The sequence below is a fragment of the Chlorocebus sabaeus genome, chromosome 6, assembly GCF_047675955.1.
Source record: "Chlorocebus sabaeus isolate Y175 chromosome 6, mChlSab1.0.hap1, whole genome shotgun sequence".
Taxonomy (NCBI): domain Eukaryota; kingdom Metazoa; phylum Chordata; class Mammalia; order Primates; family Cercopithecidae; genus Chlorocebus; species Chlorocebus sabaeus.
The window spans coordinates 60,886,852-60,914,288 of record NC_132909.1 but is presented as its reverse complement, the minus strand read 5'-3'; the positions used below and the strand labels follow the sequence as shown (position 1 = coordinate 60,914,288).

At 60.1% G+C, this 27,437-nt stretch overlaps 1 protein-coding gene across 1 annotated transcript in view; it reads left to right on the top strand.

The window, feature by feature from the left end:
- Positions 1–20,159: 20,159 nt before the first annotated feature.
- ONECUT3 (one cut homeobox 3) overlaps positions 20,160–27,437 on the top strand; it is a 30,549-nt gene continuing 23,271 nt past the window's right edge. The window contains exon 1 of the mRNA XM_037994432.2: positions 20,160–21,508. Within this exon, the coding sequence (XP_037850360.1) occupies positions 20,317–21,508 (1,192 nt within the window). The 5' untranslated portion in view covers positions 20,160–20,316. The remainder of the gene's footprint in view (positions 21,509–27,437) is intronic.

Below are 27,437 nucleotides of genomic sequence, written 5' to 3'. Positions count from 1 at the left end.
TATATTACTTGCTCAAAAACAGATTGAAAATGTGATCAAAATTACAGATACACAAGCCTGTAATCCCAGCACTTTGGGAGGCCGAGACGGGCGGATCACGAGGTCAGGAGATCAAGACCATCCTGGCTAACACGGTGAAACCCCGTCTCTACTAAAAAATACAAAAAACTAGCCAGGTGTGGTGGTGGGCGCCTGTAGTCCCAGCTACTCGGGAGGCTGAGGCAGGAGAATGGCGTGAACCCAGGAGGCGGAGCTTGCAGTGAGCCGAGATCCGGCCACTGCACTCCAGCCTGGGCGACACAGCGAGACTCCATCTCAAGAAAAAAAAAAAAATCCACTCCAGGCCAGGCATGGTGGAGGACACCTGTAGTCCCAGCTACTTGGGAGGCCAAGGCAGGAGGATCTCTTGAACCCAGGAGGTCGAGGCTGCAGTGAGCTGAGATCGCTCCACTACACTCCACCCTGGGCGACAGTGAGACGCTGTCTCAAAAAATAATAAATACATAAATAAATAAATAAGCAAGCAATGTATGGCCGGGCACGGTGGCTCACGCCTGTAATCCCAGCACTTTGGGAGGCCGAGGCGGGCGGATCACCTGAGGTCGGGAGTTCAAGACCAGCCTGATCAACATGGAGAAACCCCGTCTCTAGTAAAAATACAAAAATTAGCCAGGTGTGGTGGCACACGCCTGTAATCCCAGCTACTCAGGAGGCTGAGGCAGGAGAATCGCTTGAACCCGGGAGGCGGAGGTTGCAGTGAACCGAGATCACGCCACTGCACTCCAGCCTGGGCAACAAGAGTGAAACTCCATTCTCAAAACAAAACAAAACAAAACAACAAACCCAATGCAGTCCTACCCCTTGCCTGGCTGCCCCTGACTCTTACGGGAATGATAAGACACCCCTGCCAGGCCCACAGACCCTGCTGACCCAGCCTCCCCTAACCTCAGTGCTCTCCTAACCCCCAAGCCTTTGCCTGCTCTTCTTAATTCTCTTCACTGAACGCACTCCTGCACCTCCTACACCTTTCAGGGCAAAGGTGCCCTTCTCAGCCCTTCTCAGCTCCCAGACCCGCTCTCCGCCATGGTTTAAAGTCTGCCACTGGCCGGGCACGGTGGCTCATGCCTGTAATCCCAGCACTTTGGGAAGCCAAGGTAGGAGGAGCACTTGAGGCCAGGAGTTCACGACCAGCCTGGGTAACATCATGAGACCCCGTCTCTACAAAAAAATAAAAGAATAATAATAATATGAAAATTCGCTGAGCATGGTGGTCCAAGCTTGTAGTCCCCGTTATTCAGGAGCTGAGGAGAGGGTCGCTTGAGCCCAGGAGGTCGAGGCTGCAGTGAGCTATGATTGCACCACTGCACTCCAGCCTGGGTAACAGAGCAGGACCCTGTCTCTAAAAAAATAAAGTCAGCCACCACCCTCACACTGGGAACCTCTCCCATCACCACCGGGCCCTCCACAGCCAGCTCCAGGCCCCGCGTCAGTGGGTACAGGAAAAGCTCAGTGGAGCGATTCCACATCCAGGGCTCGGCTTGTAAAATTAAAATAAGTAGAGACGCTCCCGCCCCACCACCGCAGCCACACGCAGGCAGTAGGAACCCAGGAGATGGGATGAGTGCCGAAGGGTTATTAGCAGATGCCTCGAGCCGCCTCTAGCCCCCTCGAGTCCCCTAGAGTGGGGGAGGATAGCGGGGGCCCTTTTAAGGACCCAGCGTCACCGTCCTTTCTCGGCCGGCCGGGCACCCACCCACCTGAGTGAGCCTGGAGCAGCCCATTAAGCGATTTTTTTCCTCCACTTACAGTTGGCAGCATCGACAAGCATGCTCAATATCTGACGAGGTGCTGGCCTTGGAAGACAGCGAGCCGCCTCGATAAAATATTCCCTCTTGTCAGCGCCTCTTCCCACACCCAGCCCGGAGCTTCGCGTTTGATCCCCTCCCCTAATGAGCTCAGTTTTCTCCCCTCCAGGCGGATGAGACGCTCCCCCCACCCTCACCCGCCCAGCCTTTCAAGTTCAGCTGGGCTGAGATTCAAGGTGGGGGTGGCCGTGGTGGAAGGAAAACCATTTCCAGGTTCTGATGGGGTCACCTCCCCCAGGAAGTCCTCCCAGAATTTCTACAGCTCAGATCGTCTCGTGCATTTGTGGGGAGGGGATGGGGTACAGAGAAAGACTGGGACCTAGATGTTGGGGGGTCTCACAGCAGTGTCCAGGTGCCACGATTGTCATCTGTCCATTCATTCAACGAAGGGTTTGGGGGTGCAGAGCTGGGCACAGGTGCTCCCAGCTGAGGACTGTGCCAACGTGAGGGGCTGGGCAGGATGGGACAGGGGTCCAGGAGGCGGCAGAGCTACAGAGGCCCTCAAGAGGGGATGGTGACAACCTGAGGAATGGACAGACACAGAGTTGGCCAAACCAGGCTTGTTCAGCCTGCCTGGAGGTTGGGGAGAAAGTCTAAACCCCATCTGGGGAGGGGCTGGCAGGTGGCGGGATTGGGAGAAGCCCCCTTCCCAGACCAGAGACCCTCCAGTCTGGCATCAGCACCAAGAACAGCTCCCTGCCTCTTCCTCTCTGGTGCTCCAGAGGGACCCCCATTCATCAGATGTCCCCCAGCCTGGGAGTCCACGAGAGTCGATGCCCAGATGGACCAGCTTCTTCCTGCCGAGGCCTTTGGGGCCTCCCAGGACCTCCCTGGACTCTAGTATTTTCAACAAAATAGGAATCGTGCCATGACCTATTCAGAGGGTGGGTACACACAGACGTCAGTGCTGTTTGTAGACCATGAGTCACTGGACAGTAGCTGATTTTTCTCAGCATCTCCAACATTGCAAAGTCTATCCATGGAAGGGGCTTGGGGCCAGGCATGGTGGCTCACATCTGCAATCCCAGCACTTAGGGAGGCTGAGGTGGGAGGATCACTTGAGGTTAGGAGTTCAAGACCAACCTGGCCAATGTAGTGAGACCCTGTCTCTGCAAAAATTTAAAAATTAACTGGGTGTAGTGGTAAATGCCTACAGTTCCAGCTACTCAGGAGGCTGAGGTGGGAGGATCGCTTGAGCCTGGGAAGTCGAGGCTGCAGTGAGCCAAGATTGCGCCACTGCACTCCAACCTGGGCGGCACAGCCAGATCCTGTCTCTAAGAAGGAGGTTAGGAAGAGTTGGGGGAAATGAGCCAATAAATCATTTCAAAATTTAAAATCAGATCCAAGCCCCTAGTTTTATTAAAATGGAACCTGAGGCCTGAGAAGAATTATGACCCTCCCACCAGTCAGATTCCAGAATCTTCTCTCCAGGATGAAGGGCCTCATGGGCAAGAGGAGGCCAGGAGGCCAGGAGGGAAGGGGGCCTCCCAGGAAGCCTTCCACCCACCAAAAGGAGCCCCAGTCAGGCACGGTGGCTCACACCTGTAATTCCAGTACTTTGGGAGGCCAAGGCGGGCGGATCATCTAAGGTCGGGAGTTCGAAACCAGCCCGGCCAACATGGAGAAACCCCGTCTCTACCAAAAATACAAAAAATTAGCTGGGCGTGGTCACAGGCGCCTGTAATCCCAGCTACTCTGGAGGCTGAGACAGGAGAATCGCTTAAACCTGGGAGGCGGAGGTTGTGGTGAGCCGAGATCGTGCCATCGCACTCCAGCCTGGGCAACAACAGTAAAACTTCGTCTCAAAAAAAAAAGGAGCCCCATCCATTCTCCAAATTATAATGGTGCGCTGTGCAGGGTGCTGCTGAGGTCCTGGAGGGGAGCCAGAGCTCCCAGGAAGTCCCCCCCAGGGTCAGGGGAGACAAGTGACCCAGGACGGGGCCAGAGGGAGAGACCTAAGGCTAAGGGAAGAGGAAGCAAAGGCACTGCAGTAGAACGGGCATTGGAGCTGGGTTCTGCAGGTGGAGTAGGAGTTTCTTAGCGAGCGATGGAAGAACATGGCCCATGTGGACAGAGTTGAAAGGGGCTGACACCTGGGCTCAGTTTGGGGGATGCGCCCTCCCCAGAGGGGACTGTAACGGTGGATCTGGAAGGCCCAGGCTTGGAGCCAGGCTGGTGAGCCGGGCTCACAGCCCAAGGTTTGCTGGGGCCTCAGCCAGGACTAGGAGCAGGTGGTGGCAGGTGGAGGTGGGCTGGAGGAGCTGGGCCTGCCCACAGAGACCCAGGCACCCACGGGGCAAGCGGCGAGGGAGGCAGAAGCAAAGCCTCACCAACCCCCCCCTCCACTCATCAGACATCAAACCCGGCCTCCCCACCTTTCCAGGTTATTAATTTTTCAGAGAAGAAAATGCTTTTTGTATTTTTTCCAGGCAAAATATTGATAATGGGCTTAATGTGGCCTTCCTGCTTTTGTGTGTCGAGAGAGAGAGAGCTTTTCTGTCCTGGCCGCTGCAGAGCTGCTCGCCCCCCTCCAGCCCCCGCAGCCTCCATTGGCAGACCCCACGCACTTGGCCGCTGAAGCCCAGGCAGGGAGTGGGGGCGCGTTTTGATCGCCACCGAGCGGGTTGGTGCAGCCCCCTCCCCACCTCGAGCCCCCCTACCTCTGCCTGCACAAAGCCGGACGCCTGCCCGCCCCGCCATGGGTCGATGCGCCCTGCCAGGGGAGCTGGTGCTTCCCGTGGCTCCAGGCTGATACATCTTTGAGTTGTTTGAAATTTTGCTTCCTTTCTCTCCTGGCAATGGAGAGGCAGGAAGGCAGGGGCCTCTGTACATTCATTCACTTACTCACCCACCCAGCCCCCAGTCACCAAGCACCTACTGTGCCCCAGGCTCTGTGCTGGGTGCTGGGGCTGCAGGCCAGGACAGACCGGACCCCTACCTCTCAAAGCTCGTAGTCCAGGGGAGAGAAGAATAGGTACAAAGCCAAAAGCTTCCAGGAGAAAATATGGCATTACAAACGGTGATGAAAACCCCGTAAGACAGACACAGGAGGCCGGGTGCAGTGGCTCACACCTGTAATCCCAGCACTTTGGGAGGCCAAAGCGGGCAGATCAGTGAAACCCCGTCTCTACTAAAAATACAAAAAATTAGCCGGGCGCGGTGGCGGGCCCCTGTAGTCCCAGCTACTCGGGAGGCTGAGGCAGGAGAACGGCATGAACCCCGGGGGCGGAGGTTGCAGTGAGCCGAGATCGCGCCACTGCACTCCAGCCTGGCGACAGAGCGAGAGTCCGTCTCAAAAAGAAAAAGAAAGATAAGAGGCCTCGGTGAGATGGGGCAGCAAGGACCTGCCTTTCCTGGGCGGGGGGCAGCCTGTGTGAAGGCCCAGAGGCATGAGGGAGCAGAACCTGCCCATTCAGTGGTTTTCAGACCTGAACGTGCAGTAGGACTCCCGGGGGGCTCACTGAAGTACAGATTCCCGCTTCCTCCCACACCCAGAGGCCCCCCATACTGGCAGGCCTTCATTCAGAGCAACTGGGGTTGGAGAATTGGCACTTCTGACAAGTTCTCAGGTCACACTGACGCTGCCATCCCGGGGCCCTCACTCTGAGAACCACGGACTCGGGGAGCTTTGTGAGATGAAGGCACCAGCCAATCCTGGACCCCAAGGAGCAGGCGAGGGGTGGGGTCCAGAGCCGGACGACTCCCGAGCCCTCACTTACCCTCTCGGTTCTCTAGGAGAGTTCGCTGGAAACTCCGGGCCTTGATTTCCCCATCTGGAAAGCGGGTGCTTGAGAAGCTTCCTGGTTTCCTGTGGCTGGTGAAGGCACAAACCAAGACGACACAGGTTGAGGTTAGTGCAGAGCCTGGAACACGGCAAGTGTTTCATCAATGTAAGCACTGACTGCAAGCGCTGATGAAGGCTGTGTATGGGGTTGATGAAGCGGCAAGAGGCCTTTACTGGGCTGGTGGCTGGTGAAAATGCAGAAACTGGCTGGGTGTGGTGGCTCCACCTGCCACGTGAGCACTTCGGAGGCCGTGGCAGGAGAATCACTTGAGCCCAGGAGTTTGAGACCAGCCTGGGTAACATAACCCAGATCCCCCGTCTCTACAGAAAATAAAAATTTGCCGGGCGCAGCGGCTCACGCTTGTAATCCCAGCACTTTGGTAGGACGAGGCAGGTGGAGTACTTGAGCCCAGGAGTTTGAGACCAGCCTGGCCAATGTGATGAAATCCTGTCTCTACTAAAAATACAAAAGTTAGCCGGGCATGGTGGCACGTGCCTGTAATCCCAGCTACTCTGGAGGCTGAGGCAGGAAAATTGCTGGAAGCTGGGAGGTGGAAGTTGCAGTGAGCCGAGATCGCGCCACTGCGCTCCACCCTGGGCGACAGAGCAAGACTGTGTCTCAGAAACAAAAACAAAAACCATTAGCCAGGTGTGGTCGTGTGTGCCTGGGAAGATTGCTTGAGCCCAGGATGTCAAAGCTGCAGTGAGCTATGATGGCATCGCTGCACTCCAGGCTGGGTGACAGAGCAAGACCCTGTCTCTAAATAAATAACGCAGAAACCAAGGGCATGGCACTCACGAATCTGTCAGCTGCAGCTGCGTAACAAATCACTCCAAGCTTACCAGCTTACAGCAACACGCAGGCACTGTCTCCCGGCTTCTGTGGCTCAGGAGTGGCTTGACTGGGTCCTCTGCCCAGCGTCTCCTGCGGTGCCAATCAAGGTGCTGGCTGGGTTGAGCTCCTTCCCGAAGTTCAAAGTCCTTGACCAAGCTCCTTGTAGTTGTGGGACTGAAGTCCCTGATTTGTTTTATTTTGGTAGAGAAGGGGTCTCACTATGTTGCCCAGGCTGGTGTCAAACTCCTGGGCTCAAGGGATCCTCCCACCTCAACCCTGTTTTCCTGCTGGCTGTCAGAGGTCACCCATCCACCGTTCCCTGCCTGGCCTCTTCCAGGGACCTGGAGAAAAGACTCTCAGTTTGCTAAAGGGAGGCCCTTTTTTTTTTTTTTTTTTGAGACAGAGTCTCACTCTTTTTTTTTTGAGACAGTGTTGCCCTGGCTGGAGTGCAATGGTGCAATCATAGCTCACGGCAGCCTCACCTCCCAGGCTCAAGCGATTCTCCTGACTCAGCTTCTTGAATCACTGGGATGACAGGCGTGACCCGCTGTGCCCGACTCCAGAGTGGAGTCTTAGACAACACAAGTCATTGTGGTGGTGACACCTAACACCTTTGCCCTATTCTGTTGGCTACACGGAAGTCACAGGCCCAGGCCTCACTTAAGCGGAAGGGATTATGCAGGATGAAACACCAGAGGGCTGAGACCATGGGGCCACTTTCTTTTTTGAGATGGAGTCTCCCACTCTTGCCCAGGCTGGAGTGCAGTGGTGCGATCTCAGTTCACTGCAAGCTCTGCCTCCCGGTTCATGCCATTCTCCTGCCTCAGCCTCCCGAGTAGCTGGGACTACAGGCGCCGCCACCATGCCCGGCTAACTTGTTTTTCATATTTTTGGTAGAGACGGGGTTTTACCGTGTTAGCCATGATGGTCTCGATCTCCTGACCTCGTGATCTGCCCGCCTCGGCCTCCCAAAGTGCTAGGATTACAGGCATGAGCCACCGCGCCCAGCCCATGGGGCCACTTTCAAATTCTACCAACCACACCTGGCTCGGGCATGCACCCGCCCTCCCAAGTGCATACAGGCCCACATCCATGCCTTTAAATGGCCACAAAAGTGTGTGTGGCCATAGACATACATACTTGCAAGTGTTTCACTTTTTGTTTTTTGGGTTTTTCTTGAGAGGGAGTCTCACTCTGCTACCCAGGCTGGAGTGCAATGGCACAATCTCAGCTCACTGCAACCTCCACCTCCCGGGTTCAAGCAATTTTCCTGCCTCAGACTCCTGAGTAGCTGGGATTACAGGCTCATGCCACCATACTCGGCTAATTTTTGTATTTTTAGTAGAAACAGGGTTTCACCATGTTGGTCAGGCTGGTCTCAAACCCCTGACCTCGTGATCCTCCCGCCTCAGCCTCCCAAAGTGCTGGGATGACAGGCATTAGCCATCGTACCCGGCCAGTGTTTCTCTTTTTGCATTGCCCACTGGGAAGCTCAGAGCCAAAATTACGGCCCATGTGTGTAGCAAGGGTTCAGAACTACCTGTTGTGCATTTTGTAAACTGACTTCCCTTCCAGCGACATCTCTCGACCTTGGTTGTAATTCATTTTCTGTTTTTTGTTTTGTTTTGTTTTGTTTGCTTGTTTTGTTTTTGAGACAGAGTCTCTGTCACCCAGGCTAGAGTGCAGTGGCATGATCCTGGCTCACTGCAACCTCTGCCTCCCGGGGTCAAGCGATTCTCTTGCCTCGGGCTCCTGAGTAGCGGGGACTATAGGTGCACACCACCACGCCAGGCTAATTTTTGTATTTTTAGTAGAAATGGGCTTTCGCCATGTTGGTCAGGCTGGTCTCGAACTCCTGACCTCAGGTGATCCACCCACCTTGGCCTCCCAAAGTGCTGGGATTACAGGCGTGAACCACTGAGCCCGGCCATTGTAATTCATTTTCCATGACTGCCTTATCTGTTTGCAATTCCTTCCTCCCCAATCTTTCTGGGCCCATAGAGGCTGACAATGGCAGCAGCTTCTGACTGATCAGCATCCGAGTGCAGTTCTAAGGACCTTACAAGAATTTTCTCATTTTATGCTCTCAAGAAATCTCCTCCTACAGAGGAAGGATCTGCTGCACAGAGAGGTCGTGAGAGCTACCCCAAGGACACCAGCTGGGAGATGGGAGAGCCGGGATGAGAACCTGGGCTCAATCCCCAGCGGGCAGATTTTTTTTTTTTTTTTAGATGGAGTCTCGCTGTGTTGCCAGGCTGGAGTGCAGTGGTGCGATCTCGGCTCACTGCAACCTCCACCTCCCTGGTTCAAGCAATTCTCCTGCCTCAGCCTCCCGAGTAGCTGGGACTACAGGCGCCCGCCACCGCACCCGGCTAATTTTTTGTATTTGTAGTAGAGATGGGGTTTCACCACGTTGGCCAGGCTGGTCTCGAACTCCTGACCTTGTGATCCACCAGTGGGCAGATTTGAGAGCCAGGCTACACACTGACATGCTCTATATCCAGAGTGACCAAGCCAGGAGGATCCACCAGCAGGGGACTGTGGGGTCACAACCTCCTCCCTGGGGTCTCAGCCCAGGCTTTGAACATGGGCTGCCACTGGCATAAATCATCGTTTACAGGCCGGGCACGGTGGCTCACGCCTGTCATCCCAGCACTTTGGGAGGCCAAGGCGGGCGGATCACCTGAGGTCAGGAGTTCAAGACCAGCCTGGCCAACATGGTGAAATCCCGTATTTACTAAAAATACAAAAATTAGCTGGGTGTGGTGGTGGGCACCTATAATCCCAGCTACTTGGGAGGCTGACGCAGAAGAATCGCTTGAACCCAGGAGACGGAGGTTTCAGTGGGCCGAGATTGCAACACCACACTTCAGCCTGGGTGACACAGCAAGACTCTGTCTCAAAAAAAAATCGTTTACAAACACACTGCACCGCACATCGATCCCCCACGAGAGAAAGTGCCGCTTCAGGGAATTCTCCCTCGAGTGGCGTCCACCAGCCAGCCCAGCTGCACCCGATGAAGTCCACACACCAGGCCTGTCCAGGAGCCCCCTTCGGCCACCGGACAAGGCTCTGGCTGGGCCCCACAGCCCTCCTAGACCTGCTCCCCCAACAAAGGGAAGAACAGGATCCAGCACCACAGTGCCATGGTGAGCTAGACAGGCCCTGAGTCCAGTGCTCCAGATTCCACTGAACAGAACTCTCATGCACGTTTCCCCATGGCGTGCCTCTCGGCCGGAGCCAGGTGACGGGGACATCATCCCAAACTCTGTGCCCTCCAGGGCCTCCCAGCCTTGGAGAGGGAGACAACAGAAAAAGGAGCCCGCCATGCTGGGAGCAGGGTGCGGGCACAGTAGGTCCTCAGCAGGGGAACAGGAGGACGGATTTTATAGGACCGGGCAGGGGCACAGTAGGGCCCTGTTGGCCATGCCAACCTCTGACTCCCAGTTCCCTGCCAGAGCCACCTCTTTGCAGCTTTGGGCAGGCCCAGGGTGCTCCTTGCACACCCGGGTTTTCCTCGAGCCGCCCTCCGGGTAGAAGAGCTGATGTGGATGAGCACTGACCATGTGCCAGGGCCCGGGCCAAGCATGCAACTTACATCTATTCAATAAGTCAACTTGGCCCCCATTTTACAGATGGGGAAACTGAGGCACGGCAAGTGACTTGAGCTGCCCAAGGCCCGTCAGCAAGGGAAGGGGAGCCGGCTGAACTCGGGAGCTCTGGCCTGTCCTGGGGTCAGCCCTACCGCCTGAGACCACATCCCAGTTCTGCACTTATTAAGGTTCAGGGAGCTGTGCCTCAGTCTGCTAACTCACCAAATGGGACCGAGTGTCCCCTTAGGCAGTGGGGAATGGAACGGATGGAAGGGGGCATGAACAGAGGCCCCCATTCTGACGATTCTTTTTTTTTTTTTTAAGACGGAGTCTCACTCTTGTTGCCCGGGCCGGAGTGCAGTGGCACAATCTCATCTCACTGCAACCTCCACCTCCCAGGTTCAAGGGATTCTCCTGCCTCAGCCTCCAGAGTAGCTGAGATTACAGGCACCCGCCACCACGCCCAGCTAATTTTTTTTATTTTTAGTAGAGATGGAGTTTCACTATGTTGGCCAGGCTGGTCTCAAAATCCTGACCTCAGGGCGATCCACCCACCTCAGCCTCCCAAAGTGCTGGGATTATAGGCATGAGCCACCACGGCCAGCCGGCCTGAGATCTTTTGTTTTGTTTTGTTTTTGGAGACAGAGTGTCACTGTTACCCAGGCTGGAGTGCAGTGGCGTGATCTCGGCTCACTGCAACCTCCGCCTCCTGGGTTCAAGCCATTCTCCTGGCTCAGCCTCCCAAGTAGCTGGGACTACAGGCACCTGCCACCATGCCCGGATAATTTTTTGTACTTTTAGTAGAGAAGAGGTTTCACCGTGTTAGCCAGGCTGGTCTCAAACTCCTGACCTCAGGTGATCCACCCACCTCAGCCTCCCAAAGTGCTGGGATTACAGGCTTGAGCCACGGCCTGACAATTCTTGAAGAAGTGGAATCCAGGCCCCTATCCCAGCCCGGCCCCACGCCAGCTGGCTCCCAGGAGGCCTGGGCTCTGCTTTGAGCACCCCATTCATTCCGCTCTTGCAGCCCCCGCATTTCTCCCCACTAAGAGGAATCCAATTATCAGCCACAGCCCCAGGAAGGTGGAAGGAACAGAAAACCAGGGCTGGTGCCCACAGGGAAAACGGAACGAACCCATAAAACTGAGGCTGGTGAACCCCAGGCCGCCCAACTCCAGCTGCACGGGAGCCCCGGCACCACCTCCCCCAGAATCCGCCCCTCAGGCCTCAGTTTGCTCACCTGTGAAGTGGGGCCTGCACCGCCCAGCTCAAGGGACTATGAGGGAATCTGCGCGGAGGGACAATAGAGCCTCCCTTCCCTTTGTGCAAACCTCTCCTCCTCGCCCTGGCCTCCTCCTGGCCTCCAGAGCAGAGCTGGCCCCACGGCTCCAGCTCCCCCAGGATCGATGGGAGGATCAATTCCAGCAGCAGCACAGGGCTGTGGCTGGGAGGGGGGCTCCTCTGGGAAGCCTCCAGTTCCCCTCCTCCCTCCCCCTCCTTTCCTCTCCCTTCCCTTTCCTCCCCTCCTCCCATCCCCGCTCTGCTTCCTCCCTCTCCTCCTCTTCCTCCTCCTCCTCCCCATCCCTTCTTCCTCATTGTTTTTCCTCACCTCCTCCTCCCTCCTCTTCCCCCGTCCAGCTTCTGTCCTCTGAGCCTGGCCCAGGGTGCCTTGCCCTCCCCCACCGCTCCGCCCCTGCTGTTTGTGGGGTGGGCAGAGCCTGGCGGCCGCCCGGTCACAGCCTTTCCTGAGCGCTATCAATTGTCCTCAAGGGTGCACTGTGTGTGTTGTATCCCCATTCCACAGATGGGGAAACTGAGGCTCCAGGAGGATCCCTGATGAGGGAAATGAGGGTGGGGCTGGGATTTGAGTCTGGAACCCACCCTCAACCCCAAGAGGGTGACGCCTGGACACCAGGCAAGCACTTTGAGAATGAGGCACCTGTGGTGGATGGAGCTGGGCGGGCTGGGGTCAGAGGTCACCTGCCCCGCGAGGCAGCCCCACGGAGATCACCCAGTAGCGCTCAGGAGCCCGGGCTCCCACTTGTGAAACAGGGAACCCACCCGTGGAGATACAGAGCTGGCTGGACACACGCCCACCCCCCTCTTTTATTCCCCTCTGAGAGCAGGGTGGTCTTTGGTTTTTCTCCAGGCAATGAGAGGCGCCCTGTCCGGGAGGCAGGAGCCTTGGATCTGCCTCAGCTTCCTTATCCGTAAAAGCAAGGGGTCAACAGGATGATTCCATCCCTCCCCCACCCCTTCCTCTTCTAGCTGGTGCTGTGACCCCAAGGGAGCCCCTGCCCCCCAGGCCTGGCAGCCCCCAGGGGACCCTCCTACTGGGGCCACAGGGAGGAAGACGCTTCCCACTTTCTGCGGAACCCCCCCAACTCTCACCTCCAGGCAGAGGTGGGGTGATGAGGGGCTGCAGGAGGCTCCCCCTCCAATCCGTCCCTGGGAAATGCCACCTTCTCGCCTCCCGGCGCCCGGGGAGTTCAGTCATAACAGAAACATTTTGTTTGGTTTTGCTTAAAGCGAGCAGGAGGGAGAGAGCGAAGAGAAGGCGCCTGCCCAGCCCAGGTGCGGGGAGTTATCATGGAGGCGATTACTGAGCGGAACTGCGGGCTGCTCGGAGGGTCCCGTGCTTGTTAGGGAGGTGGGAGAAACAGCAATTACAGCTGTTAGCACCAAGGGGGAAGGGAGGAGGGGGAAGGAGAAATGGAGGAGGCAGGAGGAGAGGGGAGCAGGGAGAAGGAAGAGGGAAGAGTGGATGGGGGAGGGAGAGGAGGCTGGGAGGGAGGAGGGGAGGGCTGGAAGGAGGGGGAGTAGAAGGAAGGAAAGGGAGGAGCCAGCAGGGAGATGAGGAATGGGAGGGGGGAAGAGGGGGAAGGAGAGTAGAGGAGGGCGTAGGAGGAATGGGAAGAATGGGGAGGAGGAGGAAGAAGGGGAGGAGAAGGGGGAAGGATGGGGGGAGGAGGGGAGAGGAGAAGTGGGAAGGGTGGGAAGGATGGGGAGGAGGAGGGGGAGGAGGGGGAGGAAGGGGGAGGAAGAGGGAGGAAGATAGAGGAGGGGAGAGGAGGAGTGGGAAGGATGGGGAGGAAGAGGATCCTCAGAGACTCCCATCCTGCCCTCACACTTCAAGAGCATTAAGTTTTCCTTCCCAGTGGGAGAAACTGAGGCCCAGAGAGAAGTCTCTGCTCCCACATTCCACAAGTGCTTTCCCCAACAGGCCCTGCCCAGGGCCCCACAGGGCTGGCTCTTCTTCCCGCTGGCTCGCTCCAGGCCTGGGACTCGGAGGTGGGGAGGCGATGGCCAGTGCAGGAGGCAGCTGGCCCCTTCCCCTGTCTGCTGCCTCTAATGATGAACCAGTGCGGCTGGAGTGAGGAGTGGATGTTGGGAGCCGGTTCCTCAAATCCCCGGCACGCCTTTGGCCAGCTCATGGGCCACAACGGGGGACCCCTCCAGCTCAGGCTGAAGAGCTCCCCAACTGCCAGGTCCAGAGAGTTCTGTGCTCCCTGGGATCATCTGACGGGCTGGGTCGGAGGGGGACCCTGGTGCAGGGAATGTTCTCTGTAACCGAGATCTGCGTTTCTACCCAGGAACTCAGCTGAGACTCCCTGTGTGGCCAACCCTCTCCGGAGACTGGCTCCACTGCCAGCCGGCCTGGATGCACAGCGTGTCCACACAGCATGCACACACTGGGACTCAGCGTGTTGGGACTCAGCTCTAGGCCGCCCAGTCCCTCGGGCTTGAGGTCAGCTCACCGACTGGGGGCCTAAGGCACATCTCAGGACCTCCCTGTGCCTCAGTTTCCTTATCTGAAAAATGGGAATAATTAGAGTTGCTTCCTTAAAGTACCCCCACCCCCAGCTCCCTGCAGATACAGTGGGGATGGGGCGGGAGATAGAGCGGGGACCTGCAGGATGCACCCCTCCCCCGAGGAATTGGGGACGCCACCCCCACCCCTGGCGAGCCCGGAAGGAGGCTGCTGATTGAACAAAGGGAGAAACAAGCTTCTAGCACAAGGTGCCTCACCTGCTGGCCCAGGGACAAAAGCTGCCCCAGCCACCCTCACCACACACACACACACACACACACACACACACACACACGCCCCACAGCTCGGAGAGGGCTGAGTCATTCTACCCCACCACGCCTGTGATGGCCTCCCCGGGTACCCGGGTACGTACTAACCTGCGGGGCAGGGGGATTATTCTAAGGGCCACCTGGGACCTTCCCTGCTGGGCCTCACAGCCAGGGAGAGAAGGCCCAAGCCCCCCCCGAGCCTGGCATTGAACACATCCCCCCTACACACACACACTCCAGCTTGATTCAGTTTTATCTTATTGACTCATTCAACAAACATTCCCTAAGGAAGTCCTGTGAGGGCCCAGAAACTGGGCTAATGCCAGACGCCTCCCCAGCCCCACAGCGTCTTCCTCAGATTAATCGGAGTCTTTTCATCCTTCCATTGGCCTACCTGACTTTGGACTCCTACACATCCTTCAAAACCCAACCTCAGGGCTCCTCCTCCAGGTAGGGAGGACTGCCGCCTCCCCAGTCCTGATCTCAGTGGGATGGGGATGACTTTTCCCCTCCCTAACTATGGGAGCCCCAGAGGAAGGGACAGGGGCCAAGGCAGCAGCTCTAGGGTGGTGGGGGCAGGGGAGCAGGAGTGACCTGAGAAGTGAAATCCAGGGAATGACCTGGTTTCCCTCCCGCATCCCCGGTCTGCAGATTCTGCCTAGGGAGTTGCAAATTCCTTCCCCTTTCCCCCTTCCCCAGTCCAACACCTCCTCCCCACCCAGAGGTCCAGGAGGGGAGACAGACCCAAAGAGAGAGGCAAGGACGTGGGCGTTGGTCGGTCTTGCGGGGAGGGGATGCCCTGCCCTCCCCGCTTCCTGACCCAGCAGAAAGGGCCCGGGCGTGTCCTGATAAACGGCGCCTTAATGGAGGCGCCATCCCTGCCCGGAACAGGCCAGGCCCAGGTGAGGCTCAGAGCCAGATGCGCCCAGCCTAACCCACCTGGGGACGCCCCTCGGACCATCCCGGGGGTGGGGGTCCTCACTCCCGACCAGGGCCTCTGTCTCTGCGTCTGTGAAGTGGGAGCCCCCAGGCCTGTCCTCCCCCCACCCGCCTGTCGTCTCGTCTCAGCTTTCAGGGTGCAGAGTGGACACTCCCAGGTGTCCAAGCCGGCGAGCTCGGGTCCCGCAGAGCCGGCGGCCCTGGAGACGCTCCGAGGGCAGCCCCACTGCAGCCCTGCTCGGGTCCCCTAGCCCGGGGCCTCCGCAAACCAGCTCACCGCGGGCCGCCGAGCCCCGCTCCAGGATCCGCGGGTTGCCTCCATCCCGGAGGAGTATGAAGAGAATTAAATCTAGATATTTACATGTTTAATGGTCAAAGGAGCCTGTCTTCCGGCAGGGCAGGGAGGGCGCTCAGGCGGTTTAACTCAGCTCCGGGATCCCGCTCAGTTGCGGGGACCGCGAACCCCGCCGCGGGGCCGACGATTGGGCCCCTTCGGAGCGCGGCGCCTAACGCGGGTTTCGTTGCGTCGGGGAAGTCCGAGCCTGCAGCGCCCAGGCCCCAGGCGGTCAGCCTAGCCCGGGAGGGGGGCGTTCTCCAGGCCCCCAACCCCTGATCCAGGCCGTTCCCCTCCCGCGCACCCTCCTGGGGGCTGCAGCCCGCGCCCCTCGCCGCCAAGCCCCATTTTCCCAAACTGCAGCAAACGAACTGGTTTTCTCCTGAGCGCACGCTGCGGGGAGACGATTCCAACGGAGCCCAGTGAGGAGGGGTCCAAGCCTGTGAGGGGGGGCACGTTCCTGTCCCCAGACCCCTCCCGCTGCACCTCAGCCCCCAGCCTGGCTCTGTGACCTGCACCGGTCGGGCCGGGCGCAGAGGAAGCAAAGCAAGCGGAGTTCGCGAGAGGAGAGCAGCCAGATCTCCCGCCTAAGCCCGGACCCTTCCCCTCCCCTCGGGCGCCCTCGGATGCTCCCGCCCCAGGGTGTTACTTTCTAGATAGGGAAACTGAGGCGCGGCCCGGGCGATGCGACCGAAGTCCTGCGCCCGGCGTCTCCCGCGCCTGCCCGCCAGAGCCCCAAGAAGGGGGCATGGAATTCCCTCCTCTAATTGTGTCCCAGAACTCCGGGACGACGGAGGCCAAGCTGCTGAGGGAGAGGACGAGGACGCGGGGCCCCAGAGACCACCCCCTCCGCTCCCCGGCCAAACGCGGCCGCCCAGCCCCGGTGCCCCGGCGCAAACAAGCGCAGTGTTTGCCGAGCGCGAGGCGGGCGGCGCGGCCCGAGAGCGATGAGGATTCGATGGAGCCTCTTGCCGCGGCGGGGGCCACGGAGCCCGGGCGGGCGCGGGGATCGATCGGGCACAGCTGTTGCCGAAGAGCCCGCGGGAGCGTCCACCCGCGGGCCAGAGCTGCCCGGGCGCCCCGCAACTGGGGGCAGGAAATCCGGGACGTCGGGCCCGCCAGGGGCGAAACCCCAAAGTCGCGCCCAGGGTGGGGAGCTCAGGACGTCCCCACGGCCAACGTGGAACCTTCGGGAGCTGCGCGCTCAGCCCTGCCGGGACCCCAGCCAGGCCGAAAAAGCCCAGAGTCTCCCCCCAAATCTAAATAAAAATCTCCGGACCCCGCCCGAACGAAGGCGGCTGGAGTCCAGAGGGAGAACTCCTGCCACACACTAGGCGCCGGAGGCCGGGATTCGGGGCGCCGGCAGGTTTCGGGGGCCGGGAGTGGGAGAAGGGCGGATCTAGGGCTGGGGCTGGGCTTGGGTGGGGCGGGCATTCATTGCCATCATTTAGTAAAACCTCGCTTTAATAAAAGCAGGGAGGGGTGCGCAGAGCCCTGACGCTTTCATTTCGGTAGGAGACAAATCGAATCAGAAAGTCAGTTGGGGGCGCACCGTGGAGGGTTCTGGGGGAGCCCCAGGAAAGGAAAACTTGAGGTATCTAACTCTGCCTTTGATATTTTTAGCTGCAATGGGAGAGTCAATCACAACCGGGAAGGTAGTGGGTGCAAAAGTGGGGGAGGGGTGGAGGATTAAAGAGGGGGTTCAAGCTTAGGGGGTCGGTTTAGGGAGGTTGAAGCCATGGAGTGCGCACCCCTGGGGCGTGGGTGGAGCCCCCCAGTCCTCCCCTCCACCCGCGGGACTCTCCAAGCCCTGACTCTGGTGGGACCAGAGGCTGCCCTTTTTGACTCCTCCCAGAGGCAGGCCAGGCACAGAGAGGATGGGTGTTGGTCTGGGGCAGCCCAGCACCTGCTGAGGTCCCCCTCCCCCACTCCCAGGCACAGACTCAGGCTCTGGGAGCCAAACTTTAATTTTCCTGGAGGGGATACTGAGGCCAGAGAGCTTCCTCGAGGTGGCTGAGGTCCCTGTGGGGCAGGGAAGAGGGACATCTTGTCCCATCCAGCCCACCCCTCCCCCTGCCCACAATTTGCCTAATGACCCAGGATCGATCTGGGCCTGGGCAGCCGGCCTGCCCCGAGTCTGGCTCAATTCTATTGTACTAATTACTAAAAGGCCGCTGCTGATGGGGAGAAACAGGCTGGGGGCTCCAGGGGGCCACATTCCCTCTCTTGGGGCCAGCAAATTTCTGTTCAATCTCCCAGCAGGACCACAGCCCCTACAAGGAGTGAGATCCCCATCCCTGGGGGAGTCCAAGTCTCCATCAGCCTAAGAGAGGGGTGAGGGGCTTCGCAGATCTGGACAGGGTTAGGTCCACCAGGCTGGGCTGCCTCTTCCAAGTCTAGGGAGCTTTGAAACGGGTCTGTGGCCACCTTAGGGTGTCCTGAGGCAGCAGAGGCGAGAGGCCCCCTTCCTCTCAGAGTCCCTGACCCTCCTCTTCTCTTTCAAAATGGATGCTTTCCCTGCTAGAAAAGCCACACACGCTTGCTATTAAAATGAACACGATAATCAAGCTGTAGAAAATATATTAAAAAGGAAGCCGGCATAATCCCAGCTCCCTAGGAGCTCCCCCACATTGGCATTTGGGGGAACTTCCTTCCACCTTGGTATCCTCCCACCCATAGAGACCCCCAGCCCCCACCTGGTCTGCCCTTCCTTGAGCCTGGGATGCTAGCGTTTTATGGCGGCTGATTGATTTTTAGATCTCACGATTATTTTTAATTATCTGTGATTGTTGGAGGGTGAGATTGAGGAGCTCAGGCTGGGGCTCTGTGCGGCCCCTTTCCTCCCCACAGATTCAGCATCCACACAGGGAGTGGGGTACGCGACTGTTCGGACCTGCCCCTCTCTTCCCACCTGGAAGATGGGTGTAATTATGTAAACTCCAGAAATTATACCTGAACCCTGGAACTGGAAAGTTTAGGGACCGACATTTCAGGGGGCGGGAGTTAGCACTTGGGCTGATGTAGGAATGAAGCGGGGAGCTCTAGGGCCACTACTCCCCACCTTGGGCCAGAGACACCCAGAAAAATTATGATTTGACTTCCTCTTTTCTAGGGCTGAGTGAGGAGAGTATGCTAGGTAAACAGCAGGCACTTACTAAATGCTGAGCCCTAAGCAGCGAGTACTAACAGGGGTCCTCTTCAACTCTATCCCTCCCCAGAACTTGGATCAGGCCACTTCAGGCTGGGGACCCAGATTATTCAGGCCCCCTCTCTCTCTGGCTGTTGTGGTCAGCATAGAGCCGCCTCCAGCCCCAGCTGGGCAGGCTGGAGGGCAGCCCCTCCCACACCAGAGAAGGGGAAACTGAGGCACCGAAAGGACCCTGTTCCAGAGCCAAACCTAGTCTTGCTTCAGAAAATCGCATCTCCAATGTGTAGCCACGTCTACAGGGGCCAGGGAATCTGGACGCAGGTGCAAAGCTGGGGTTGCGGCTTGCCCAAAAGGTTTGTACCAAAGGGGAAGTGACGGCCTGACTGTGTCCTCCCCTCTTTCTTCAGCTTTGAGCCCTGATGCAACCCACTGACATGGGGGTAACTAGGGGCTCCCGCAAACCGAATGCCTGACCCATCCCTTTCATCCTCTAGCAAGTGCACAAGGGTTGGGGGGAGTCGGCGGGGCAGAGGCACTGGGGAAGCAGGAAGGGGTTGAGGCTGGTTTTTGGACTCTGCACCCACAAGACAGGGCATCCTCTAGGTTCTGGTCTGGCCCCTCCAGACCCCCAGCCCTGACCTTACCCCACTGGAGAGATCTAGTCCCCTGGGGGTCTCTCTGATTATAGGAGCCCTCCCGCCATCTATCCCAGTTCCCAGGGGTCCCTGGGCCTCACTCTCGCCATCTCCAGGTGGTGAGAAAAAGGAGACCCCTGCCTCCCCCCACACTGAGGAGAAGCCCCAGGGACAGAGAGGAGTTTGCACCAGGGACGTCTCAGAAGACAGGGGATCCAGACTCAGCCTCCATGGGCTGGAGGGTGACAGGAGCTCCGGCGGCGGCGGCACTGTAAAAAGGCCCTGCAATTAGAAGGGGCCTTTGGCAACCCGGAGGCTGGGTAGCCCATTGTACAGTTGGGGAAACGCAGGCCCAGGTGCCCACACATGGGCAGGTGCTGACCCTGGGGCGCACGGAGGCCCTGATCTAGCCTGAGGATCTCCCTTCTCCCCCACAAAGAGGTCGTGGGAAGGGGGCTGTGACTCCCGTAGGTGTGAGCGGGAGTCGCGGGGAGCTGAGCTTGCAGCGGGGATCTAGCTCCTGGGGGTCTGTAGGGAAGAGGGGACAAGTGCATCACAGGCGACCGTCCAGTCACACTCTCATAAACTGCCTGGAGATGGACTTGGGGGCGCCAGGCAGGAAAGCCACATTTGGGACTCTAGAGAGAATCACGCAGAGACGCGAAATCGGAGACTCAGGGTCGAGGTTCACAGTCCCACCAGGACAGAGTCTGTCCTCGGACCCCCGCCCGCTGTCCCCCAGGTACGGCCTGCCCCGGGCGGCGCGGGCAGGCGCAGTGGCCAGGGACGCCGAAGCCCCAAGTCTGGCCGACTTCGGCCTGTCTGGTGCTCGAGGGGGCCGGGGAGGGCGGAGAGCGAGGCTGCGGGAGGCAGCGGCGGCGGGAGCGGGTGGGCGGGGGCGCTGACGTCAGACCCGGGCCCGGGAGCCGGCGGCCGCTCCCCTGCCACATCCTGGTGGCCGCGCTCGCAGCCGGGCCGGGCCGTGCGCCGCGCAGCCGGGCAGCCTCGCGCGCAGCCACCGGGGAGCGGGCGGGAGTCATGCAGCAGCCTTGAGCACGAGGGGCCGGCGCTGAGGAGCGCGCGCGGCGGGAGGGCAGCCGAGCATGGAGCTGAGCCTGGAAAGCCTGGGGGGCCTGCACAGCGTGGCCCACGCGCAGGCGGGCGAGCTGCTGAGCCCGGGCCACGCGCGCTCGGCGGCGGCGCAGCACCGCGGCCTGGTGGCGCCCGGGCGCCCGGGCCTGGTGGCCGGCATGGCGAGCCTGCTGGACGGCGGCGGCGGCGGCGGCGGTGGGGGTGCCGGGGGCGCGGGCGGCGCGGGCAGCGCGGGCGGTGGCGCGGACTTCCGCGGGGAACTGGCGGGCCCGCTGCACCCGGCAATGGGCATGGCCTGCGAGGCTCCGGGCCTGGGCGGCACCTACACGACGCTCACGCCCCTGCAGCACCTGCCGCCGCTCGCCGCCGTAGCCGACAAGTTCCACCAGCACGCGGCGGCCGCGGCCGTGGCCGGGGCGCACGGCGGCCATCCCCACGCGCACCCGCACCCGGCGGCCGCGCCGCCCCCGCCACCCCCGCCGCAGCGTCTGGCTGCCAGCGTGAGCGGCAGCTTCACCCTCATGCGCGACGAACGGGCGGCGCTCGCCTCCGTGGGCCACCTCTACGGACCCTACGGCAAGGAGCTGCCCGCCATGGGGTCGCCGCTGTCGCCGCTGCCCAACGCGCTGCCGCCCGCGCTGCACGGCGCCCCGCAGCCCCCGCCGCCGCCTCCGCCTCCGCCGCTGGCCGCATACGGCGCGCCAGGCCACCTGGCCGGGGACAAGCTGCTGCCGCCTGCCGCCTTCGAGCCTCACGCCGCGCTGCTGGGACGCGCCGAGGACGCACTGGCCCGCGGGCTGCCCGGAGGCGGCGGTGGCACAGGCAGCGGCGGAGCGGGCAGCGGGAGCGCCGCGGGGCTGCTGGCGCCGCTGGGCGGGCTGGCGGCGGCCGGGGCGCACGGGCCGCACGGAGGAGGCGGCGGCCCCGGCGGGGGTGGCGGCGGCCCCAGCGCGGGCGCGGCGGCCGAGGAAATCAACACCAAGGAGGTGGCGCAGCGCATCACGGCGGAGCTGAAGCGCTACAGCATCCCGCAGGCAATCTTCGCGCAGCGGATCCTGTGTCGCTCGCAGGGCACGCTCTCTGACCTGCTGCGCAACCCCAAGCCGTGGAGCAAGCTCAAATCCGGCCGCGAGACCTTCCGCAGGATGTGGAAGTGGCTGCAGGAGCCAGAGTTCCAGCGCATGTCGGCGCTGCGCTTGGCAGGTAGGAGCGTGGCGCGCACGACCGGACCCTGGGGGAGCCGGCTGTGGACTCCCGAGCACCTAGCGGGGCGGCGGCCTGATGTCCGGGTCCAGCTCCCCAAGCCCCACCCTTGCGCCCCGGCAGCCCGGGACCCCCTCTCAGGAAGCTAGACTGCGATCCGCGCCGCTACCCGTTTGTACGGTTACCAGAAGGGAGAAAGGGATTGTGCCGCCTCCCCACACCCGGGTCGCTGCTCCTGCCCTTTCGGGAGCGCGTAGGGGTTCTCTAATCCTTGTTAGACTGCTGGGAGGCTCCGAGCCTCTCCCCAAGCAGCCTTCAGGAAAGCTCATTGTGTGTGTGTGTGTGTGTGTGTGTGTGTGTGTGTGTGTGTGTGTGTGCATGCGCGCGCGCCTGTTGGGGGGAGCTGTGTCCCCGAACGAGCTGCTGTCCGCTAAGATGCCACTCCCCTCCTCCAGAATGGGTGGAGAGGGGTACTGAGGCCCCAGCCCCGGGCCACAGAGCTCCGAGACCGTGCAGCGGGCGCCCGCAGCTCAGCAGCAGAGGCCGAGCCCGCGCTCATCCCCCCCTGCCCCAGCGCGCGCTTCTTTGTAGTTCGGCCCTGCGATCGATACCCCCTCCCTCTCCCCTCCGGCCGCTGGCAAAGGTCACCCGAGAATGGCGGGGGAGGGGCGGCCCGGGGGACCCTCGGCCCGCGCCGCCTGGAGGCCTTCACACCCCGAGCCGGCGCCCGCCCCGCGCAGTTTGGTGGTGGCTCGGGTGCGCGCACCCCTGCCCGCCTGGCTTTGGGGTTTTGTGTCTCTCATGTCCACTTCTCTCCTTTCTCGGTCGGAACACACTGGTATCTCTGTTTTTCTCTTGCTCTCCGTTTTGCTCTTGTTCCTGCTCATTCTCTCTTCTCCCTGTCTCTCCGCCTCTGTCTCTGTCTCATACTCAGCCACCGGCCCCCTGGGGACCCTCCTCCCTCCTCCCTCCCAGCTGACAGCAGCTAAGTCCACACCTGCCCTCTGACAGGCAGCCCGGCCGGGCCCCCATTTCCTAGGTGGGGGTGTAGGAGTGCAGGAGAGCCCCTGGCCTAGGTGGGGGTTTCTTCCCCTGGTGGTGCTGGGGAGGGGGCTGCCCACCCGGGCCACAGGGACAATAGCCGCGGCGCCTGGCGCCTGATCGATCGCTCCTCTGAGCACAAGGGCGAGAAAGGCGGGGGTTCTGGGAGGCGCCCCACTTGCAAAGAGGCAGAGGGAGTTTGCAGCTGTGCCCCCAGGCAGCCCGTCCAGGCAGGGGGGCTGGGGAAAGAGTACAGCGGGGGTCCTGTCCTGTTCCTCCCTAGCAAGCCATTCCCTCCCTCCACCCCAGGAGGACCAGACAACCCCCTGGGAACCTGGACCAACAGGCCAGCCTCAGTTTCGCCCTTCTGCAGAGCAAGCAAGGTGGCTAGCTGGAACCTCTTATGGGATTCTTAGATTTTTCTGCCTTGGGGCACAGGAAAATAGTCTTTCGCATGTGGCAGGGTAACCTTATGCCCAGGGAGGTCGCGTGAACCTGGACGGTTTCAGTCTGTCCCGCTCCCCTCCCCATCACACATACAGTGGCACCTGTGTGCTCACCACCGACAGGCAGCCACATCTGCACACAGTCACGGCCCTCAAGGTGCAGTGCGAGGCTTCAGGTGGCAGAGGGCACACCTCTGACAGCTCTGACCGTTTATTTATTCATTTATTGAGATGCAGTTTCACTCTTGTCGCCCAGGCTGTAGTGTAGTGGTGCGATCTCAGCTCACTGCAATCTTTGCCTCCCAGGTTCAAGCAATTCTCCCACCTCAGCCTCCTGAATAGCTGGGATTACAGACGCCCACCACCACGCCTGGCTATTTATTTGTTATCATTATTATTATTTTGTAATTTTATTAGAGACGGGGTTTCACCATGTTGGCCAGGCTGGTCTCGAACTCCTGACCTCAGGTGATCCGCCCGCCTCTGCCTCCCAAAGTGCTGGGATTACACAGGCTTGAGCCACCCCACTGGGCCTAGCTCTGACGTTTAAACACCAAGTGGTTGCCATCACACCAGTAAGGTAGCGACGGCTTCTGTATCTCGATACCCACCGCCTGCTGCCTCCTCTCCAGCACGTATTTGGGGGACGTTGTGTCTACCGTGGGTGGAACAGGAGCCCACACCACTCTCCATTTTTCCCACTGCCACGTTATGTAACTAACATGACCCATTAGCAGTACTGCAATTGCAGATTTGGGGGCCACAGGAAACATCAGCCAGAGCGTCACAGAAGGGCAAACCGCAGGCAAGAAGTCCCATGGGGGGTGGGCTCCCCGCAGCCGGGTCAGCAGCACGGAGCACCCGCCCTGAGTGGACATCGCCTGCTTCGCCTGCACCCGACCCTGCACCCAGGTCTGTGTTCGCTTCTGCCGGCCGCAGCGCCATCCAGGCCTCCGCCGTCCCCTTCCTGCCACGGGCAGAGTTGCAGATGGGGAAACAGGCTGCGTTTGTGCCTCGCCTTCCTGACTTGTGACAATGACAAACAGTCTCAGCTGTGGGAGTCTGGGTTTCCCGTCGACGGAGGGAGAGTTAGAACAGTCGCCGCCTCAGGGGTGCGTGGGGGAACCGGAGGGGTGAGCGCAGCGCCTGGCATCACCGAGCCTCCCGCAAGGCGCTGAGGTGTTGAGGATGATAAACCCGGACCACCCTGCCCGCCTCCTCTCTGCCGGGTCCGCTGCCCACGCCGTCCGCGCGGCCCCGCAAAGACCTGCGGTCGCGGAGTTCACGCCGTCAACCCTGCGCACCTGTCGCGTCTCAGGTGCGCTGCGGGCCGCATCTACACCACCGGACTCCGCCTGGGACGTAAGAGGTGGCGGGGGCGAGGGCCGCGGGGTCATTAGGCTCAGGCGGAGGCCTTTAGTTCCGGTCGCTGCGCAAATGAAAAGCGGTTAAGTGGCGGCAAATCGCGGCAGTTACGGGTAGATGGCCGGGTGCGCCCTCATCTCCACCTAACACGGCGACGCCCCAACACTGGTGCTCGAAAGGGAACTCTACCCCTCTGCATCATTTCAACCCCGCAGCAGAGAACTCGCCGCCCTTTCTCCTCTCGCATCCCCATCCCCCGCTCCGCGAACACCGCGGGCCTCCCCGGGCCTCCCCAGGCCTCCTCCAAGAACTTTGCGCCCCGGGTCTCCCATCGCGCTTACCCAGCTCGGGCCGGCCACGCGTTTCCGCAGGTACCGAGTGTCCCGCCGGGCGCCGGGGCCAGGAGAGAGAAAGACCCGCAGGTGCAGACGGAGAGGGAGGGAGAGAAGGGGAGATGGAGAGAGAGGGAGGAGTCGAGAGACAAAACCGGAGAGTGGGGAGGGAGAGACCGGGAGCGGGAGAAACAGACCGAGAGGAGAGAAAAAGAAGCTCAGAGAGGAACAGAGATGAAGGAGAGACGAAAAGAGAGGCAGAGAGACCAAAAAAAAAAAAAAAAAAAGAGATGGGGGGGAGAGAAACTCTGGGTGCTGGAGGCTGCCTCTGTGCCCCGAGCTCCCACAGCCTCCCTTCCTTCCCCATCCGGTAGGACTGGGTAGAGGGGAATGGATGGTTTGTTTGTTTCACTAAAGCACGCAAGAAATCCCACCGCAGACCTCGGAGTCTCGGCCCCACTACCTGTTCTGCGTGCCTCAGTTTACCCATCTGTAAAATGTGCGTGTGATGGGCCGAATTCTGGGTCTGACACTGGCAGATTCTGGACCCCTGTCGTCTAGGAGTCCTGCAGTCCCCAAGTCCATTCCCATGGGGCTGGGAGCCTCACCCCACCCCCACCCCAAGGTCCTCCGAGTCCCTCACTTCGGAGCTGCCTCCTGGTCGAAGCCCTCCCCTGGCGCCGTCTCCAGCAGTAATTATGGGAGAGGGGCTGGGGGAGGGGCGGGCGGGCTCCTCGGCGGGGGTGGGGGCGGTCGATGAATTCGAATTACCGTCTCTAATTCATCACCGTCGCTGGGTCGATAGCTTCGTCCGTCTTCAAATATTGTTTAAATTGCAACTCCAGAGGAAAAGTATTTTTTGTAACTGATCAGAAAAAAAATATGTATATAGATAATACAAAGTTAGATGGAGGTGGTTGAAAGAAGGGCCTCATCTCCTCCTTGGGCACCATGGGGAGGCAGGAGCCCAGAATCCCTGAGGGATGGTGGAGCCCAGCGTGGGGGAAACTGAGGCAGGGAGGACCCCAACCCCTCCCCGCAGGTGGATGGGATGCTTTGCCCTTAAGCAGGACAAATTGTCCTAGGGACAAAAACCAGAGCTGTGTATGGAGTTGCACGCTGAGGACACCTGGTGCAGGAACTGGGCACCTCTGCTTGGTGGTGGGTGAGCAGGGGAGATGCCAGGGACTGGGCACCTAAGGGGATGGACATGGAAAGGAAAAAGAGGCAGAACCTCTTCCCCACCAGGGCTCATGCGGGCCCTCCCTCCCCCACTTCTCCCCGCTACCCGCTGCCACTGTCAAGGGCTGTGGTTGAAATGGGAGAGGCAATCCGGGAATCCCCTTCAAAGGGACAGGTGTCCACCCCTCCACAAGCACTCTGGACACCCCCACCCAAACTCTAGATGAAGGGGAGGGATGAGAGGGAAAAGGAGAAGGAGGAGGAGGAGGAGAGGGAAAGGAGGGAAGGAAGGGGAAGAGGGGAGGGAGGTAAAGACCCCTGTGCCTTTTGCGAAAACCCCACTTTCCACTGCAAGGGGTCCACGCCTCTTACCAACACCCCCAGAAAAAGATGCCCTGCCCCATTAGACAGTAGAGATAACCAAGTTTGGGAGCTTGGAGACCCGGGCCTCCCCCGGGCTCTGTCCCTGGCTGATCCCTGGCAAAAGGGCTTGAGCCTCAGTTTTCTTATCTGAGAAATGGGCAGAATGAAATGATGCCTAGGAGAGGGGGTATGAGGTGCCAGAGGGGCTCAGGGGTCTGAAGGGGACACCGTAGGTTTCCACAGGGATGTACGGAGTGGGGATAGACCCATACTGTGCCCAGGGCCATGAGAACCAGACCCATGTGGGGCTGTGCGTGAGGCCCAGGTGACTCTGGCACCCCAAACCAGCACCCTCCCTTAAAACCTCAGGGCCTGGGGAGGAGCAGCCCCAGCTAGGAACCTGGGCCAGGATCAGGGATCAGGCTCCTGCCTCCCACGAAGAGCGGGGAGAGAGATGGGGAGGCGTCCCACTGGGTGCCCACAGCCCTCCGCCTCCTCCTCAGCTTACCTGCCCGGAATGACCTTTTAAACCGGATGCACTTCCCATACCCCACTCTACAGACCAGCAAGCTGAGGCGGAAGAGAAAGGCGCTTGCCAGAGCCCCACACTGCTTCTGATCTGGAGCCAGCTTCCGCCAGGAGGAGCCATACAGGACCAGGGCATGGCGGTTTCAGCGCCCCCGACCCCGCTGAGTCTGGTGGGCCTAACGCTAGGCTGGGGATGCCCAGGCTCCCTGATCTCCAGCAGATATTGGGGATCATTCCAGGAAGGTGGCACTTGGGGACGAAGGCTTGGAGGTGTATTGAGGTCAAGGACCACAGAGAAGGGACCAGAGGGCGGTGGCACTTCCCACGTTCTCAGCTGCTGCCCGATCCTCAGGTGGAGCCAGGTGACCGACCAGCTCCACCTTCCCACCTCACAGGAGCCACATCCTTTAGGGATGGTGAGGCCTGCGCTGGGCTTCCCCCCGCCCCCCAGCTCCTCCAAGTGTGATGGTGTTGTGGGCATGTGAGTCTTCTCCGCTGGGAGACCACCGGAGACTCCCAGAGAGGATGGGAGGGCAAGGTCCCAGCTTCATCAAGTCCAGCTCAGAGACCCCAGGACCATCCCCACTTCTGCTTGTCCTGGAAGACCTCCCCCTCCCAACGCCAGCCTCAGTCCCAGTAATTCCTTTCTGTAGCCTGGGAGACAGGGACGCT